The following is a 20,134-nucleotide window of genomic DNA, read 5'->3' as shown; positions in this document are numbered from 1 at the left end:
CAGCAACGAAATAAGAAACACAGAAAACCAGCACAAAACTAGTAACAAAAGTATGCCAAAGAGAAGGTGCTTTACACCCCAAAGGTGTTTCCACCTCAATTCAGTGTGCTTGGCTGCTGAGACAAAGACAAGACGGCAGATGCTCTCCCCAGATGTTCTCGGTTCCCAAGAGAGTGGAAAAACTTGATGGACAAACCTCCCAAAAGCTGGAATAGTCTATGTTGTGTCACCTGACTTTGACTGCTGGGCTTGGCTGCGCTCAGCTGTGCTTGGTACCATCAGCTCGGCTTGGGTCTTTTCTGCTGGGCTTGGTTCAGCTGGCTCAGGCTCAGGCTTGCCTCCATTCCCCATGGCTCTTCCTGCACTTTCGCCGCAATGCTCTGCTGGGCTCAGCTATGCTTGCCACTTGGAGTTACATTCTTCCTGAGGGACAGGAGGGGACAGCCCGTGGCAAAAGAGGGACAAAGTCTGCAGCACTGATCCTGGAAGCTTTCCTGAGGAAGAAATGGAACAAAACAGTGCTGCTTCTGTGGTGCATTCACTTTTTCTCCCACCAAAGCCACAGCCCAGTGATGATGGGGGTGGTATAGAATAGCAGCCCAGCCATGCCTACATGGCCACAGGCTCTACCCCATCACAGTCCCCACAAGGAAAACTAGGAGACATGGCAACAAGTGCAACTAAAAGTTATTGCTAGTACATTAGGAGTTTTTAGGTGAATAATCGTAGGGTCATAGAAGTGTTTGGGTTGGAAGGGACCTTAGAGATCATCTAGTTCCAATTCTTTGCCATGAATAAGGGCACCTTCCACTGGACCAGGGTGCTCACATCCCCATCCAACCTGGCCTTGGACACTTCCAGAGATGGAGCATCCAGAGATAATGCAACCTGTGCCAGTGTCTCACCACTCTCACAGCAAAGGATTTCTTCCTAATATCTAAACTAAACCCAACTTGTTTTGGTTTAAAGGCATTTCCCCTTATCCTATCACCCCATGCCCTTGTAAAAAGTTTCTCTCCAGCTCTCTATTAGAACCTATTTAGGTACTGGAAGATAACCTATAGAATCTCCCCAAAGCCTTCTCCTCTCCAGGCTGAACAGCCCTAACCATCTCAGCCTGTCCTTGTAGAAAGATGCTCCAGCCCTCTGATCATTGTCCTGACTCTTCTCTGGATGAGCTCCATCAGGTCCACATCTTTCTTATGCTGGAGACTCCAGAGCTGTTTATAGTGTTCCAGGTGAGGTCTCACCAGAGCACAGCAGAGCAGAGGGGCAGAACCCCCTCCCTCCCCTGCTGCCCACACTGCTCTGGATGCAGCCCAGGACACATTTGGCTTTCTGGGCTGTGAGTGCTATGGCTGGGTCGTGTCCAGCCTCTCATCGACCAGCACCCCCAAGTCCTTCTGACAGGGCTGCTCTCAATCCATTCTCTCCCCAGCCTGTGTTTGTCCTTGGGATTGCCCCAGCCCAGGTGCAGCATCTTGCACTTGGCCTTGTTTAGCTTCATGCGTCAGCCCATGTCTCAGGTATCCCTTCCCTCCACAGTGTCAACTGCACCACACAGCTCAATGTTGTCAGCAAACTTGCTAAGGGTTTGCTCAATCCCACTGATCACATCGACAAAAAGGTTAAACGGCATCAGTTGAAATACCTGTCCCTGAGAACTCCACTTCCATCATGCTATATGCAGGATTTTGTCTTAAAGCTCCTCCAGGTGTCATTTCCTTATAGTTTTTAAAGAAGCAGCAATAAGCACCTCATGTGCTGCCAGTCTTGTGTGTGCATTCTCTTCTGGTAGGAATTTAGAACAAAGCATCCACACACAAATAGCCACATTTTCTTATACATAGCCATTTTACTTAGCCATCTTTTTTTTTTTGTTTCTTTCTAATTAGTCTTCTTGAAAGATACCAGTAGTGAAGGTTGTAACAGTAAGACATCAGGCTACAACACAAAGAAATATTGTGAATCCTTTGAGGAATAGCTGCCTTTTTCCATTTCTCTTTGGTGCATACTGCAAAGCAAGCTGTCAGCAAATTACAGATCCCAGTTTGCCACCTTCAAAGTTTACTGCGGCAACATGCCACAGTGTCCCTCAGCAACTTCTGCATCAATTGCAGTCAGGATACCCTTCAGCAACATCATGAACACAATGTTCAGATATATTTAGCCACAACTGAGCTCAGAATATTCCACCACTTTTGTGAGGCCACCCTGGGAAAGCACTCCAGATCGCCTGAGCCGAATTCCTCAGTGCTGCTTCCCCTGCTATACCGAAGGACTACATAGTCCAGGACTGCACCCAGCATGTGCACACTGCTGCTGGTTATCCAGCCATTTCACTGGCTGTGCAAACATGGCAGTTCTTAAAGTGGCAATCTAAGTAAATCAGTGTACAATGTATAATGGGAAAAGTGAAATCAGCTGAGTTACCAGAATTTTGCCTATTTGCTTACCTGAATCTGCATTAAACACCTTAACCATTGACCACCCACTGCATACTCACTTTTAGACCAACAGAAGCTCATTAACTTAAACCTCTGTGAAGACAGTTTAATTCAACAGATAAAGTTTAATCCAACAGGTTTACTGTACATGTGTAACAGACAGTGAAAGCATGTGGTAGCCCCATGTCATCACCTGTCCATACCTTGCTTCTCTGTGAAGGCCTAAATCCAAAGGCCTTCCTTTCTTCCTTCCACTTGTCACTGGGACAACAGAAGGTTCTTCAACAGGATACTTTTTACATGTTTCTGTGCTGAGCACAGTCCAGCTGCTAGCACCAAGCATCAGGAAGGGATTTTTTAAAGCAGGATTTACCAGGTGATGGAAATGCATTCCCAGAATACCTGGTGAAAAGCATGTTCCTCTGTACCTCAGCCATAGTGTCACTTGTCTCTTACTGTCCTGTACTATCCTGCATTGATGTCCTAAAAACAACACACATTGCAGTTCCCTATATGCCACTTTTCAGGGGGATTTGACTTTTTCCTCTTTCCTCTTTCTCATGCTCCTTTGGCAGAACTCAAGAACTCTGACCTTCTCTAATTAGGATGTTTCACTTCCACAATATAGGGGCTTTGTTAGCTTTAGTTTTCTGGTCCTTTCATTTTAAAATCTCTTGAACAGAAAAACTTTATATCTGACAAGCATGTCTTAAAAGATGCATATTCTTGGATTCATACTTTATTCTAGACAAACTTTAAAACAAAGCAATGTGGAGAGCAGACTTTATGGCTGAAATTCTGCATGCAAAATAAATAATTTTAGGACAAATTGTGCCTTGGAATTGAGGTTCAGGAAAATGACTTCCAGCTCTCTAAAATGGCTCTAAGAATGTAGGCTTTTAGTCCTACTATATTGAGATTAAATGAGTACATGGTTCAAGTCACGCTTGCTTTTAAGTACATTCCTGTGTAGAGAAGAACTGACTTAAGCAATTGCTAAAATGTTTTCCTGAAACACAACTCCAGAAGTTAGGAGGGTATGACGGCAACTATTTCTTGGTCAGCCAATTTGTACTCTGCTAATCAAAATGCAGCACAGGTGCACAGGAACTCCCCAGCTATGCAGATACTCATACTTGAAACACATGAGACACAGCTTGCGCTTTTTTTATGCAGCATGCTTTGAAATGTCACATAAATTGTTTTCACTTGATTAAAGAAAAGAGTCAACTTTGCAGAAAGCAATTTATTATATACAAGAGACTTGGTTCCTACACCTAAATACAGACAAAATACTGTGAATAAAGCATGCACTTATCACAGACATCAATGACTATTTTGACTTATTTTAAATGGTCTTTATTTCTGTAAGTTAAGGCTGTACCAATACAAATTTTAAAAATCAAAAATACAAAGTCACACTACAATAGTAGCAAACATTGTACAGACACTGAAACCAATCTCTACTGCAGCAGAACCAGACTTCTTGAAGATTACCATAAGAGACTAAAAATGGAGGTGAAGTGCAATAAAGATCAGAGTATCTCTGGAATTACAGACCAGTAACAGTGAATGTCATATTCCAATTAGCGCAAATTGAATCCATTCTTTTCAAAAGCCTAATTATCTGACAACTAAGCAAGAGAGAAAACTCATAAATACCATTTAAAAAAAACCCTCTTCATCTCTTTATTTTCTTCTTATTGAGGGCACTTTTGTACTCAAATACTTAAAAAAACATTTTTCAAGAAGACATTGTGGCAGACAACAGTACAACACACATTTGTTACTCTATCCCCATTAAAAAACAGTGGAATGTCTTGAAGAAGAAAAATACATCACAACAACAACAACAACAAAAAAAAACAGTTCTCAACTGACACAAGTGACAGACAACTTTGTTGACTGTATCTGTCTTCACCAGTGAAGGACCTTACCCTGTATGAAGTTTGCTTCTTAAAAATATGCTGCAGGCATGGCAATGTGACAACTCACATGGGTCAAAACTTACCTAGCTGATGAGTAAAAAAATTACCAGCCCTGGAAACCCCACTAGGGATCTGAGGCTCAAAGTAGATTATGAAATCCTTCTTCATTTACAGCCACAAAGCCTTTTTGCTTGTTTTTCTCATGTTGCTTTGCAAGTACATAAATAGGGTAATTTGAGGACACTGGGGTCAAACAGTTAACTGAAAATGGACTTGTTGACACTATTACTCACATTTTCAGAAAATGATCCAGTAATCTCCCCCTTCCCCCCCTCAGATTTCTAGATTTGCAGAGCTTAACACATTAAAATGCATCAAAATACTACTTCTCCCTAATAAACTGCTGTTTATATAATGTCCCAAATGCAGGAGCAAGAGATCTCTGTAAGAATGTACTCCACGTACAGGGAACTGCATATGGAGTGGAAGATATGTAGCACTCCTCATGCTAAAATCTCTGCCCTAAACAGCTGATTACAGCTGGGGCTTGTAAGGGGGATTTAAAAAAAGCTAGGTCCCAAACTCCACTGGGGTTAGGATGCGTAATTCTTTCCTGGGTCCTTCCAGCTAAGCTACATTTAAAAGGAAAAAGGAAAACAGGCCTGCAATATAATGCACGTCAGACAAAATGCAATTACAGGACTAACAATATGTACACTGAAGGAATCACGGTGATTGGAACATTGCATCTAAACCAGCATACCATTAAAATAATCTAGTTTGCACCTTGAAACTGATGAATTGTGGTGAAAAGCAAACAAATGCAACTAGAGACTGACATGCCACAGGCAGCAGGCTAGATCAGGTCCGCACCTATAGAACTCTTACTGCCTTTCCAGTGTACAAAGTGGGAATAAAGAGTGTTGATGGCTTTTCTGACTCAAATCTAAGCTGGACATAATGCAGATACACCTAGCTTGGAAAAGAAGATGTGAAAAAAACAGCTGCTGTTTTGCAGGAATCTGTCTCTGGTTTTTTTTGGCAAATTAGGCCAACACATAGAAAGACAAATTGGTAAAACAGTTAGTGCAATGGTGAGACCACTGAGTCTCAAATCTGCCCATAAATTGAAGAAATGTAGGATAAGACCATACCTTGCATTTTTAATATTAGGACTACATAGGCAGTTCTGTGGAGTGAAAGCTCTTGACTCATACTAGTGAAAGCACATGTTCATGCGTAAATGGCTACTAGACAACCAAAACAATGAAGAACCACACCGTAACTGGTCCCAGCTGGCTCCTCATCTGGTAAAACAAGTCTGAAGAAGCTGCCAATTTTTAAAGGACAATTATAAGATCTAACATTTCTGAAGCCTCCAACTGACAGAAACTGAGGTGCTTCCAAAGACTTCTCAGCATTCCATCACTTGCGGAAGGTTTTATTCTTCAGCTGCAGTTGTTAAATTCATCAGATTTTGGGGGACCAGCTTGCAACCTACTACACAGGATGATTTTCAGTGTATTCTATATGCTTCCTTTAATATTGCTTTCTATAAATTTCCTGGGTATCACTAAAATGAACAACTACATTGAAAATTTTGGCATAAACATTATCTTTTGGAAGTGTTCTACATCACAAGGGCTGTCAATTTTCCTGTTTGGAGACAGGGATTACTTCAGACCAACCCTTGTTAAGATGAACTAAATGTATTCTTATTTTCCCCAATCATGCAGTTTTTCTCATGACTTTTTATTTTGATTTGAAATGTCTTTTCAAGATGGCTTTCATGTCTCAACAGAGATGGAAAACTGATGACAAATCTCTTTTTCCATAAAAAATACTGTCTTAAAGACCCGCCTAGGTACAGTGAACCATGCCTGGGAAATCCAGCAGAGGTGAGTATCTCACATTTCCCACTTGCCTGTTTGTTGTATGAGTACATCTCAGGTTTGGTTCTTCACCTGAGATTCAAGTGGTCAAGAGTCTTTTGCCTCTGAAAGCCCTGAGCCATGACACAAGAAAAGTGGAGTCTTCAAGGTCTTGTTTTTCAAGTTTCTCATGTTGTTTATTATTTCATATCTCACAATTTTCTCCGTGCCCAGGTGAGATCTGAACAGCAGCTAGAAGACGAGGCAACCGCCCTCCAATGGGAGGTCATTGCCTTCTTATACAGATAATTATGTGTCTATTATTTACAATTCCATGCCAACACCTATCACCTATACTAAAAGGGTCATTTCTACTTTGACCCAATCCCCTTAAACTACTTTGTACCATCGTCACTGCAGAAGATGGATGCCAAGGGAGAACAAGAAGAACCCAAGGTACCACTCTAAATGCTCCATCTTGTTCCCCATTCACCTCCATTCTAAAGACCCCAAAACTACAAAATTTTCCACCCTATGCTATGCTAAACTACTGTTTTCACACCTTTGTGCTTTGTAATTCCTCTCTCAGTCTGGAAAACCTCTCCAACAGACTAAAATCAAAGCCAGTCTCTTCCTGGGCCCTGTGCTAGGGTCTCCAACCCCCCTGGACTGACTCCACACCCCCCTGTCCAGGATTCAAACTCCCTTCCTCGGGTCCCAGGCATTTCTGCCAAGGTCCTTGACCCTCCAGGGCACTGAGAGGGATGCCCTGGACTCCAACAAGTACAGTATTGTAGATACAATTTTGGCTTGTCAAAATCTTACGAAGATCAAAACGAATGCATATGTTTGTGTGCATTTGCAATACTGCCAGATTTTAGGCAGAGGGTAGAAGAGGAACTGAAAATGCAATATCAGAATTTTGATAAACAGGGCTTGTCTGCCATGGCAGCAGTTGGAAAGAAAGAGACCAAAAATCTTGGGCTTGAATTTCATCCAAATCTCATTTGGCAGCAAGGTGGAGCTTCTGTAGAGGCAGAGTGGAGATGAATCCACCACTTCACCAGGCTGACACTTGTTTACAAGAGCCAGCTCACAACTGCTATAGAGCTAACAGTTTCTTATGGTGTTTTAGCATGCTCCAAAACTACTTGAGCAGGCCTGGCTACTCATTAGATCCAATACCAATGGAATCATTCCCCTCATACCTCTCACAGTTGGTAGACAGCTGCTGCAGGAGGTGTGGTAGAAGAAGAAGGCTTCTTTTCAGCTCTGTTAAAGGTTTTCCAAATTAAAATCAATGAGAAGACACTTTAAAGAAAGATGGAGAGTTAAATATTATTTTTTCCTTTTACTTTTTTTTTAAGCTTCAAGCTGATAAGTGATATCTTGTGCAGACAAGATATTAGAAATCTTGCACATCCCATCTACCACAACATATTGATTCCTTTTACAGAAGGCACTGAATACTGACATAAACTAAGAAATGATCAGCAGAATGTAGTTTTAGCATGACACAGAAAAATCCTGCTAATTGGAACAGCTTCACAGTTCAATTTTCACTTACCTAAAATGGTGGTGATTATAGCAGCAATGGTTTGGATTTTTACAAGTACCACATAAACGTACAAATGTCAAAACATCTAGAAAACATGCAAAATTTCAAGAGCAACATCGCTGAATCACACAATGCATAGAATTATGACGATAATGATAATGCAGGACAGCGTCATCTTTTTAATAAACAAAATATTTTTTAAAACCTAGTTTTTACAAACTGTTCTTAAAAAAGTTGAAGTCAGTGAGTAAGTGTTAGCCTTTTAGAGGTTTAACTCTAAGAATGAATTGGCCACTATGGAGAATTCAAAGTTAGGTGGAAATTTAGTTATACTTAAACAAAACATGTTTCTCAACTGCTGTTTTGGAAGAAACTGTGCTAATCTTGTCACTTTACAAATGGCAAAAAATACATTCACATTCAAAGATTAGAGAGATTAAGCATTGCATGCAGGGAAAGACAAAATCCTAGCACTGGTCACCATGAGACCAAGGGCTGTCATAGGAAAAATGCTTTTCAAAGGCAGAGTTAAAGCTTGCAGATAATTAAAACAAATGGAAATGATTTTCTAATTCTGGTGTAAAGCAAACTAGGATATTAAAGGATAGGGATTACATTTGCCTTCTTTAGAAAGAAGGACAAAAACTTCCATTGTGTTTGTCAGGCTTTCCACTGCTTTTCCATTGTTTTTCACTGCACTTGGATATTCTGCCACCTTCTTCCAGTATTGAGTACCTGGTCTGCATAGACAGGTCTCAAGATGAACCCTGAGATGGTTGTGGTATCTGGACAAAAACAAGCACTGACAACACACCTATGGCCAAGTGATATCCTCTCCTGCACACCTCAGACTCATTTCCAGTGGGGCTAGTCATGTGCTTGGGGGGGGAAAGTGCAGGAACAGCCCGAGCTTGTTGGAAGCAGAGGCATGGACATGCACTTCTCACAGCACTTTGCAGAAGTGGCAACAAATTCTCTCTGGCAGCCACCCAGCTTACAGGTACTGCCATAAATAGGTGCAAAATCAAGTTCTCACCATTTCCTCCCCTGACAGCTTTCAGATTTCATTTCATGTTTTGTCTGCACATCTCTGAATGCCTTGCATACTGCTGTACCTGCATTTTACATCCATACACCCAGCCTTGTGCAGAGGAACCCAGTCTTTCAAGCTGCTCACAGAGAAAGCTCCTGAAGAAGGCAAACCTTCCAAGATCTGAATCATAAGCACCAGGCAGAAAACAAAGGTCTCCACAAAGCAATTGACACTGCAGTTATTGTTCAGTGCACCTTTAGCCTCAGAGACACTAGGATACTTGTCTCCATACACAAAAGTTATCAAAATCTATTTGAAGCCATTTAGTATTGATCCTTGCCTTCTATAACTACCATTGAAGATAGTGAGGCAGTGTCTCCTCTGTCAGTTTGTTTTCAGGCTGGAAATTTAAATGTGTGATAGTAAAAGAGAAAGAGAAATTCCAGCAGGACCAAAGTGGAGCAGACCATAAAGCTGCATATGATGTAGGTCAGCTGAAAACATGTATAATGGTAACAATGGCAGTCTCAAAAAGCAGATCAAATTTTAGGCATGAGGAATGTCAGAAAGTTTTATCTGGGGTTTTTTTTGGTTTTGTTTTTGTTGGGTTTTTTGTTGTTGGTTTTTTGTTTGTTTGGGGTTTTTTTTGTTTTTTTTTTAAGGCAGCTGAAGTGACAAAGATAATATCTGTTAAATTAATTAATTAATTTTAAGCATTTCGTCTTCTATTTTTTCCTAAACATTTTTGCATTTTTTGATGTTTTTCCCTTCACTTCATGTCATGTTATTTTCTTGACAGATTGTATCAAATAGTAACAACAAAAAAAAACTCACTAATGGATTCCTATAACTTTGCTTAAAAGATCTAAACACCTCTTCTCCTTCTAACTGAAACTACCCCACTGAATTTCAAAGATAGCACCTACCTTAAATGCTACCAGTACCTTAAATGCTGTCAAAGAAATATTTTAATTACAAAAGATCAGACTGAAATCTGAAATGGTACTGTTTTTTTCAGATAGTGATAAATGCTGTCTAATGAAAGCTGAGCACAAGAATAAAAATTAGCCAAAAGCATCCTAATATCTTTGAAACAGTAAGTCCATTTTTTAATGCACAGAGAACTCATTTAGTGGCATTCATATAATAAAACAAATGGAATTTTGTATGCATTATCAACTACCATTAACCAACTGAGTGAGAAAACAGAGGAAATTAATTTCTTGAGACAGAGATCCATCAGTTCACGTAACAAGAAAATCTTGTGGCAAACTCATCTTTTCCCACATCAGATCAGGAATTAAAGCTTTAGACATCGCCACTGCTTCAATTATGTTCCACTTGAGAGGATAGTGTCAAACTTCAGCAAGCTCAGAGATGTCTCTGGACTGTGGGGCTTCACAGCTTTGCAGCATTTTACCACTGTAAACACCTCTCTGCTGCTTCCAGGAAGAGTCTAGGTGCTGCAGAACAATGGCAACAGGGCTGTGCAGGGCATCAGCCACAGAGCAGTGGGGAGGAACAGCCTGGAACCTGGTGTGCAGGAGTGCAGCTGGAATCAGTGCAACCTTGCAACTCAGTGGGGGCTCAGAGAAAGCTGACTTGTCCTCAAAAGGGCTACTCCCTCGCCGGCTATAGTTACACTCCTGTGAAAGAAGTGGAGCACTGATGGACCTTTAGCTTTCCAAAACCCTTGAAGAGATCAGCACAGCTTCATATGTTTTTCACATGCTGTCCTTTGGAAACTATCATGATTTAGTTGTGCTTAAGGCCTTCTCCCTTCTTGGCCTGCAGATGCCCAACGATGTCCTTGAAAAGGTGCCCTTGGCCTCTCTGTTTTTGGAGAATCATGCTGCAACCTTCATGCTGGCTCTGCACAGAGCAAACAAGATAGCTGGGAGACACCAGCTATTATGGTGTCCCCACTCACCAAAACATGGCTCAGCGCATGGGGACCATCATCAGAAAGTATAGTTCTAAGTTTCTGGCTAGGAATATAGCCATACTTAATGATGGACGGTCTCCTCTCTCCACTGTTCCTCAGCACTGAGTGTGGATTCAGCACACACAGGAAAGTGGAGAAGTGAGAGAAAATACATCCTTCCCCCTAAGAACAAGGACAGCAAAGAAGCTTTGTCTTCATGGTGACATTTAGCAAAGAACCCTCATTAAGAAGAGCAGACCCATTTCCTGCCATGTTTCATAGTGAGAAGTCCTTCTCTACCCTAACCCAGAGGGATGAACTGGCTCATTTCAGGCAAATAAAATGACAATTCTGTATCCTATAGATTCTCTTTTTAAACACACATTCACACTGCCTCTGCAAGTTCAGGGAGCTGGATGGGTCCAAATGCCCTGTTGTCCACACCTTGAGATGAACTCCTCTCCATGACAGAGGGAGTCCAAAAGTTGCATTTTGTTGAGGACGAGTTATCTCAGTCCTATCTCAGTCTATGATGTCAGTGGAGGGCCACACAGCACACAGACGTGGGCCTGGTCCTCTGCACGGCAGTAAATCTCGTCTCATTTCATGACTTGCAAGCCTCTCACAAAAAGCAGAAGAGGAAAGGAGAGTGCTTCTAGCATGAGAGATGTAAACCTTCAGAGTGCTCACACACACAGTATCCCACAAGCCCACATATCCCATTCATGGTGGTCCACCCTGAGCACGTTATCCCCAAAGCACAAGGTCACTTGATGGGCAGGGCTCCCAGCCAAGAGCAGCCCTGCACAAAGCGGTCCTCCTGCCCCACAGTGCAGACACCAGGAAGGAGGAATACTTGAGGATCAAGAATGGTGAGAGGAGTGGAGCTGTTGGGATTGGGGAAGATCAGTCAATCACAATCATTTGCAGCTAATTGTCAGACAGAATGATCAGCCCATGCACCACATGTGCTAGTCAAGTCAGTCAATGCACTTACGGGATGTACACAGACATGATGACAAGAAAGGGTAAAAAATCAGCTGAACAGGAGGAAACCTAGTGCAACAGGAGTCTCCATTTCCTTTAAGGCTGTCTGTCCTTAGGGCAGCCTGGGCTCTAGAGTGACACAGCACCTGCTCTTTCTGATCCCCATCTTACCACCCCACATCGCTTGCGCAAACAGCAGAACAAGATTCAGTTACAAACATCTTAGACACAAACACACAAAAGTACAACATTGCTTGTGTGTCATTCTCTGCACAGCTTTCTAAGAGGGCAACAATGTTGTAGAGACTGAGTATCAGTCCACAGCAGCTTCTAAAAGCAGCCTGACAGTGTTGATACTCTTCAAGATGGAGAACATGCAACACGGACACAGATTCCATTGTTGGATTATCCTCTATGTCAGTAGCCCTGATGCTGCTATCATAGAATTATTGCATTATGCAAATGAACACAGTATGTGCTGTTATTTTAGATATCCCTTGGAGTTTAGTTTACAGTGTAGTTCATGACAGTATTTCATTCTCCTGCACTTAAAAACACATCTTGTTGCATAAATACGTTTTTGAAAATAAAACAGGCAGTTTGCAGGCATCACAGACTTCAGTTCCAACTAACTCCATGAAGACATTGTGCAAAACCACAGTATCACAAATACATGCATGGATGACTAAAAAACCAGAGCTTACACCATCCAAAGTGTCCACAGCTCTGCCCATCGACATGTGCAATCATGTGGGCAGATCCAAATGTATGTATTCTGTACAGTTGCATCCAGATCAGTCCAGTGACATCCACATATAATCCCCATTTTTGACTCTTATTGTGGTGTCCTGAGAAGGCCACATGGGAAAGTCAGCACTAACATTAGTGCATACTCCTTTGCACTGTGTAGGCCTGTGCTTTGGCACTCAGCCTCTTAAGTTCAAGGCTAAATTTTGCTTTTGGTAGCACTGAGCAAATCTTCCAAAAGCCAGTAGATAATTCTGAAGGCATCTAATACATCTGCAAATGATCCAGAAGGGTCTCAATCTGCATTATCATTTTGACTGGTTTCTAATGAGATGCAGTAGCTGAGCCAGGCTAATGACTCTGTGATGCTGGTTAACAAACACCATCCTCTGCCTCTCCAACTGGGTCCGGTCCCCAGTTTTTTAGTAGATTCAGCTCAGTATGTTGGCAGAAAATTATCTGACTTCCCCCCTTTTTTTGTTATGTTTTCTGCTGAGGAACTGAGTTAAAATCACTCACTGATGAGTCTAACATCAAATCACAAAAAGGTGAGTGGCAGGAAAAAAAGGAAGGAAAAAGAAAGGAGAAAAGCAAGCCCCATTTTGGAGCCAGCAATCCTCAGCTTAAGGAAATCACAGACTCACTACGGGGCGAAAGCTCAGCTTTTACATCGGATGTAGTCAGGAGTGCATCCACCCACCTGCAGTGCTTCACTGTAGCCACTGCACCCAATCACCATCACACAGCCTCTGCTGGACAGGAGCAGGACAGCGTTTTGCCAGCTGCCCTTGATTTCATGGTGAGAAGTGCTCAGTAACAAGAGCCAAGGCTGGAGACCACAGTTCTTCATTTAGGCAGAGGGACAGGATGGTTAGACTTGGCAACACTAGCCTCTGGCCATACTGCTGTGTCTTAGCACCAGGGAAGCTGCACACCATCGCTGTAAGCTTGCAACTTGCTGTCAAAGCAGGTGTGATACCCTCAGTCAAAACTGCAAATAACTGAGTTGTCCTCCCTCACCTAAAATACAGAGATTAGGACACCTCTTCTACCAGTATTAGACAAAACCACAAGAACAGTTTAAATCTGAAGTCTCCCTCCCAGACAGTTAATAACCTTTCACAGCCTTAATACAAATGGTAATTAGATGAACTGTGGTCACTCAATTCCTTTAACTATCCACAAATAATGACTGAATAACAGGTTGTATTAAATGCCCTTCAAAACTAGTAACTTTGTTTTTGTATTATGTTATTACTTGGGTATCAAATCCTGTCCATATGTGTTTAACTTCAACAAGTAGTCTGTGTGAGGCTGTCCCACCAGAACTTACCAGGCAATCTGCCGCCAGCACTGCTGCAGTTACTACAGATATCACAAAGCAGAACAAAACTATTCCTATAATCACAGAATCAGAGTATGGGTAAAGTTGGAAGGAACCACAGTATATTATCTGTTTCAAGCTCCCTGTTCAAGCAGGGTCATCCTAAAGCACATTGCACAGGATTGTGTCTAAATGGTTCTTGAGTGAAGGTGAGTCCTCTCTGGGCAATTTGTTCCTCTGTGTGGTTAGAGAGATGCCCCAGTCCCTTAATCTTGTTTGTTGCCCTCCACTGGACCTGCTTCAGAGCTCCATGTCTTTCTTGTACTGAGGAGCCCAGAACTGGACACAGCATTCCAGGTGAGGCCTCACCAGGCCTGAGTAGAGGGGCAGGACCACCTCCCTCAACCTGCTGGCAATGAATGCTCTTCCAAAGGCAGCCCAGTCTTGGCCACCAGGGCACTGCTGGCTCATGGAAAGCTTGCTGTCAACCAGAACCCCCAGGTCCTTCTCCACAGAGCTGCTTCCCAGCAGGTCACCCCCAGCCTGTGCTGGTGCCTGGGCTTGTTCCTCCCCAGGTGCGGGACCCTGCATTTGCCTCTGCTGAATTTCAGAAGGTTCCTCTCTGCCCATCTCTCCAGCCTGTCGAGGTCCTTCTGAAGGGCTGCTCAGCCCTCTGGGGTATCACCACTCCTCCCAGCTTTGTGTTGTCAGTGAAACTGCTGAGGAGGCCTCTGCCCCTTCACCCAAGTCATTGGTGGGTGAGTTAAACAAGACTGGGCCCACTACTAGTGATAGGTCTCCAACAACAGAGCCTGTGCCACTGATCTCTGGGATTTGTTATGATCTCTGGGATTTGCTGTTCAGTCAGTTCTCAATCCACCTCCCTGTCTTCCCATTCAGTCCACTCTCCTGAGTTTGCCTATGAGAGACAGTGTCAAAAGCCTCACTGAAGTTGAGGTAGACAAGATTGCTGCTCTCTCTTCATCTGTCCATGCAACTTGTTTAATCGTAAAAGGCAAATCAGGTTGGTCAAACATTATTTACTTTTAGTGAATTTGATGCTGACTATCCTGATCACCTTCTTCTGTGGATAGAGGTGGGCCTCCAGATGAGGCACTTCCTCACCTTTCCAGGGATTGGCATGTGGCTAACCAGCCAGTAATTTCCTGTGCTCTCTTTCTTTGCTCTTGAACATTGGGGTGACATTTGGTTTTTTCAGTCTGCAGGCACAACTCCATGACTTTTCAAAGGCAATCATGAGCAGCCTCAGCTATGGTGTCCACCAAGTCTCCTAGCACTTGTGGATGCATCCTGTCAGGGTCCATGGACTTGTGGATGTCTAGGTGTTCTCCAACACCTTTCCATCCTTGAGCAAAGGAAACTCTCCCTTCCAATATTCCTTTACCCTTATCTCCTGGGTCAGAGATCCCTGAGGGCTGATCTTGCCAGTGAAGACCAATGCAAAGGCAGTGTTCAGTAACTCTGCCTTCTCTACATCCTCAGTTGCCAGGGTCCTTCCTTCATTTAGTAACAAGCCTATATTATCCTTCCTTTTCCTTTTGTTATTTATGTATTTGCAGACACCCTTCTTGTTGTCCTTGATGGCTTTGGTCAGATTTAACTCCAGTTGGGCCCTGATCTCCTTCATAATAATACTGAGGCTACCACAATAAGAACACACACTCCACTGCTTATCCCCTAACCAGACAAGCAAAGTTCTTCATGTGCCCTGCTAAGTCAAGAGTATCAGAGATGTTGCCTCGCTGCTGCTGGAAATCAGTAAGTGACAAAAACCACAAACCATTCTAATACTGGTTAATCAACAATTTAGGCAGCATGTAGAATCAAGAAATCATAGGAAATGCTTCTTTTCACCTCTCAGTTCAAAACTCAAGAGTGCGAGTCTTCTTTTTTCTGAGGTCTGTGTGGAGGCTAATTACAACACTGATGTGAAAAAATACTTCAAAGAGCTGGTTGCAGCACGGCACATTTACAGCCAGTGACTGGCCTCCTCAGAGCAAAGGGGTGGGCTGGCAGGGGAGGAGAGGTGGGAAACAGAGATATGCTGCCCCACAAAGGCCAGGTGATACTCATCCCCTTACTGCAGAACAGGAAAGGAAATGTAGGGAACTAAGTCAGATACTGCAATAGCTGTCACTGGGAAGTGTTGAGATAAGTGCCAGTGAGGGAGAAACAGAAACCAGATTGACCTAGAGGTCAGCTCCATGGTTGAGCTCTCACCTGGGACTTTGAGAGAGGTCCTTGGCATGGAATGCTCACACTCCAGCACATGTAAGCACTGCTGTGAGAGTCCTCAGTGGAAAACAGTAAAGACATCCCAGAGCAGCACTGGCCTTGCAAAATTATGTTTCTCTGTTTCACACTAAAAGCACTGCTGTGAAAAGGCAAGGCAGTGCAAATAGCAATCAGATGTCTGGCCTCATCTGGAAACTCAGCAGCTGTCTTTCTGGCTTCATCTGAAATCTCTGTGCTTCTGTTTCCTTCACCTGCAAGTCAGATATGCCATGGCACTGAAAGCTACAGACACAGTTTGCAGTCACTTCAGTAGAGTCATAATTTGGCCTTAAGTCCCAAAGCCAAGTTACAAAAGGAGTAACTTGAATAACTGCTTGTGAACACAATCCACTGCCTACCCTGAGAGACAGCGGATTGTAAATGGAAGACTGTAGAACCGGTGGTTACGCAACCATGGTGTGTCAAGACACAGAAAACCTAGACTTTGTACCAGCCTTGCTACATATGGAAAAAAAAGAGAACACAGCCAGGTTGTGCCACCTGCATAAAGCTTCCTGGCAGGACAGATATATATTATAGTGGAAATCTCTGCCTTTAGACGTTTCAGTGGCACATCTGCTATTTATTTCATCCCCAAAACATACCTTCGGTAAGGCTTAAGTGAGGTGCAGACACTCTGCCACCTCCCTCACACACAGGAACATTTAATGCTAGGAATACAGAAAAAAAGGTTATAGGTGCTAGGTACCTTACTTCTATTTCTATTTGCTACCTTTTCTTCATCTCTTCTTTGGAATTAGTGATGATTAAAGTCATTGCACAGTTGCAGATCTGAAGAATTTGAAAGATATGTAGGAATGTGAAGAAATACAGACAAACAAGCATAAAAAAAGCCAACAATTAAAAATTGCAAAACAAGAAAGTCCCTCCAAAAGCTGTTTGGTCCATACCCAACGGAAGTCAGCCAAGGTTGTCTCTTTCATTGACTTCAGCAGGCACTCGATTTCCCCAGCAGACTCATCTAAAGCCTCACCACAGCCCTAGAACATCCTTGTGGAACTTAAGTTTAATTACTTGAAAAGTACTGTTCCTAATTTTAAGTGTCAAAAATTATAATTGTTCACTGAAACAGCGAATTTGTTAGTGTTTTTCTCATACTTGTAGTGGAATAATAACATTCCAAAGTAGAACAGCAGAACTTGTTATTTCAAGGCTTTATGGTCCAAATTCTGCCTTCAGATTCACATGCACATTTTCCATTGTCTGCAATGGAAACAGATGATGCGTAGCTAAGTTAAATTTTTTATTCCAGTACTTAAAACTACCCAGCTTTTTACCTTTCTGTAGAAATTCTTTTAAAATTTCTGTAGAAATATCATTATACTCTCTATTGTTTTGTGGATTTCAGATGATGGCTAAAGACATTGATGCCATTTTTCTGTTCAGCTGGGATAAGACTGTAGATTTTTCTGCACTATTGGTTTTCCCAGAATACTGAAAGAGTGCTCTACATCAATAGATTTTACATTACATACACACTATGATAAAATACTAACAGCCTATGCTTAAAAAGGTAAAATTATGTGTGACAATGGTTTTGCCATTATACTTTTGCATATTGTTGAGAAAAATACCTTTTAGCCTGACCACCAGCAACATTTTGATCCCAGAAAATCAAAATACCCAAAAGCTAAAAATGGCATTTAGCTGACTTCAGGATTTTTGCAGTGTAAATGAGCCTCGGGAAACACAATAAAAACAGGCAAAAAAATGCTGTATATAGTTTTGTGAACTTACATTAATGTATTTCTTATTTCTTGGTCTTGCTGATCAAGAATAAGCTAGCAGGTAAGAAGCAGCAGCCAATGTTAAGTTTGTCTCCTCCACTGTGGGAGGTCATATTAAATACTAAGTTGAAAAAATGCTTTAGAACAGAATTGCTACGTAAGCCTCCCTGGGGATTTACACTCATTAACGTGTGCATGTTAAACATGGTATTTTCAGTCTATCTTGTGTTGCCTGAGAACCATTTTTATCCTTTTAAAATCTGCATTCATATTATAACCCATAAGTACCTTTCATTTTTGCATTAACACTATAAATACTGTTAGTAATACTAAACTATTTTGACTTATTTGTAAAAGAAAAATATATTATATGTTTATATATTCTTATAAAGTGAATTAACACTGGAGAGAGCGCTGCAAGGGGGAATAGTGTACAATCACAGCTGATGTGTATTATTGAGCACAAATTGAATGCTTGAAGCAAAAAGGAAAAGAAAAAACGTTCATTGTTTTTTCAAGCTGTGTCAGATGAAGAGTCATAGGATGCTGACACTATGAAGTTGCCAGTATTGGAGTGGCTTGCCATGGACTGGGCAGCCTGCTGGCTCAAATTATTGCAGATCAGCACCAGCTGGTTGCTCTGAGCTTCTGAGAGAGTGCTGCAGCTCTGGTAGACGCTGAAGTTGGTCTTGCGGCCAGGGATGTTGCCTTTCTCACACATTGTCTTCACCATCTTGGCAAGCTTGTTTTTCCCCAGGGCTTGGCAGTTGTACCAGTGAAGGGCAGCCAAGTTGACAACGGGTTTGATGGAGAGATAGAAAGGCGCATCCTCGTAGCGCATGGCCGGAGGGCGCCGCTGGGCATACTCCTTGTAGTCCTGCACGGGGCAGGTCTGCGGGGAGTGCTGCGTGGCGTACACCCGCGAGTCCGTCCCGCCTCTCTTGCTCTTGGTACTCACGTCCCCGTTGTCTGGCCCCATCCACTCCAGGTACTCCAACCCAGTCTCTGTCACCCGCAGCCGGATGTCTCCCCACTTGAGGGTGGATCCATGGAAACCCGTGCAATGTCCAAATGCCTTAGTGTTGTTCAGCCACACAAGGTTCAGAAGCCCTTCAGGATTGTACCGGCTCAATAAGCCTCTTTTGCGCAGGATAAGCTCATCAGCAAAGGTGAGCTTCATGGATTTGTGCGGCTTGTTTCCTTTGCCTTTACACCTCAGCTCTATCTGCTTTTGCTTTAGAGCTTCCTGGGACCTCTTGAACTCCTTATCCCTCGTAATACTGTATCCATACCTGTGCTCTTTGAGATACCGCTCCAGTCCACACTGATAGTTGGCCAGACTGTTTGGCTCATATTCAGACCCATCTTTTTGTCTGGCATCCACAAAGAAGGATGCAAGATAGGCATCAAGCTCTTTGCAAGGGATGACATAGATCTCACGGGTCTCAGAGGGGTACTTGGAAATGAGGAATTCTCGGAAATTGCGGAGAGCCGTCTGTGTGCTGCGAATGGTCTTCTCGTTCTGCTCCCTGCTGAGCTCTGCTGCTCTCTCATCCTGGTCTGGAAGAGGAAGAATGGGACAGAAAAGAGAAAGCAGAAGCAGTGAGTTTATGTGATGCAGATTTTCCTGAAACAGATTTTTTTAAAAAAGAAAGAACTTAAAATCAGTTTCACAAAGTGCACTGGTAAACATCTTTACATACCTGTCACATGACTGAAAAACCAACTTCAGTTTAATAAATGACATACTATATGATACAAAATTAAGTGAGCTCATGACACCAGTGCACAGTTTTGTGCATGGAGATTTGTGAAAAGGATTGAGTTTAAAGGCAATAGGCTTTTTACAACAAAAGCAAGGTGGAAGGATTTTCTGTGGATCCCAATGTTGTGTGCAAGGCCCAAACTCAGGAATAAACCATTCAAAAGTTGTTTCATGTGTGAAACCAGAGGTTGTACTGCTTGTATTTCTTTTCTTATAACAACAACAACAATAACAACGAAGAGCTAAAGCATCATATTTATGACCGTAATATTTATCTTTCATCAGACACATTTTTAAAGAGTGAAATAAATATAGGCAGAACGTACAGTAAGGCATCACATCCTAAGGAAATGACAGGCAAAATTACTACAGAGCAATGTGCAATTCACAAATGTACAAGAATAAAGAAAATATAGTTAATATGTTCACATTAGAAAGCATGGAAAAAACCCATGATCATCCAGCCTCTCTATGTCATCAAACTGTACCTTGACAGTACAAGTACAA

General features: G+C 42.4%; 1 protein-coding gene across 1 annotated transcript in view; it reads right to left on the bottom strand.

The window, feature by feature from the left end:
* Nucleotides 1-4,111: 4,111 nt before the first annotated feature.
* Nucleotides 4,112-20,134, bottom strand: part of KIAA1958 — a 66,778-nt gene continuing 50,755 nt past the window's right edge. Inside the window, exon 3 of the mRNA XM_083883128.1 lies at nt 4,112-19,422. Within this exon, the coding sequence (XP_083739254.1) occupies nt 18,377-19,422 (1,046 nt within the window). The 3' untranslated portion in view covers nt 4,112-18,376. The remainder of the gene's footprint in view (nt 19,423-20,134) is intronic.

Source organism: Zosterops lateralis (assembly GCF_965231275.1).
Source record: "Zosterops lateralis genome assembly, chromosome: Z".
Lineage (NCBI taxonomy): Eukaryota > Metazoa > Chordata > Aves > Passeriformes > Zosteropidae > Zosterops > Zosterops lateralis.
The sequence above is the reverse complement of the archived record's forward strand: the minus strand, read 5'-3'. Positions and strand labels throughout refer to the sequence as shown.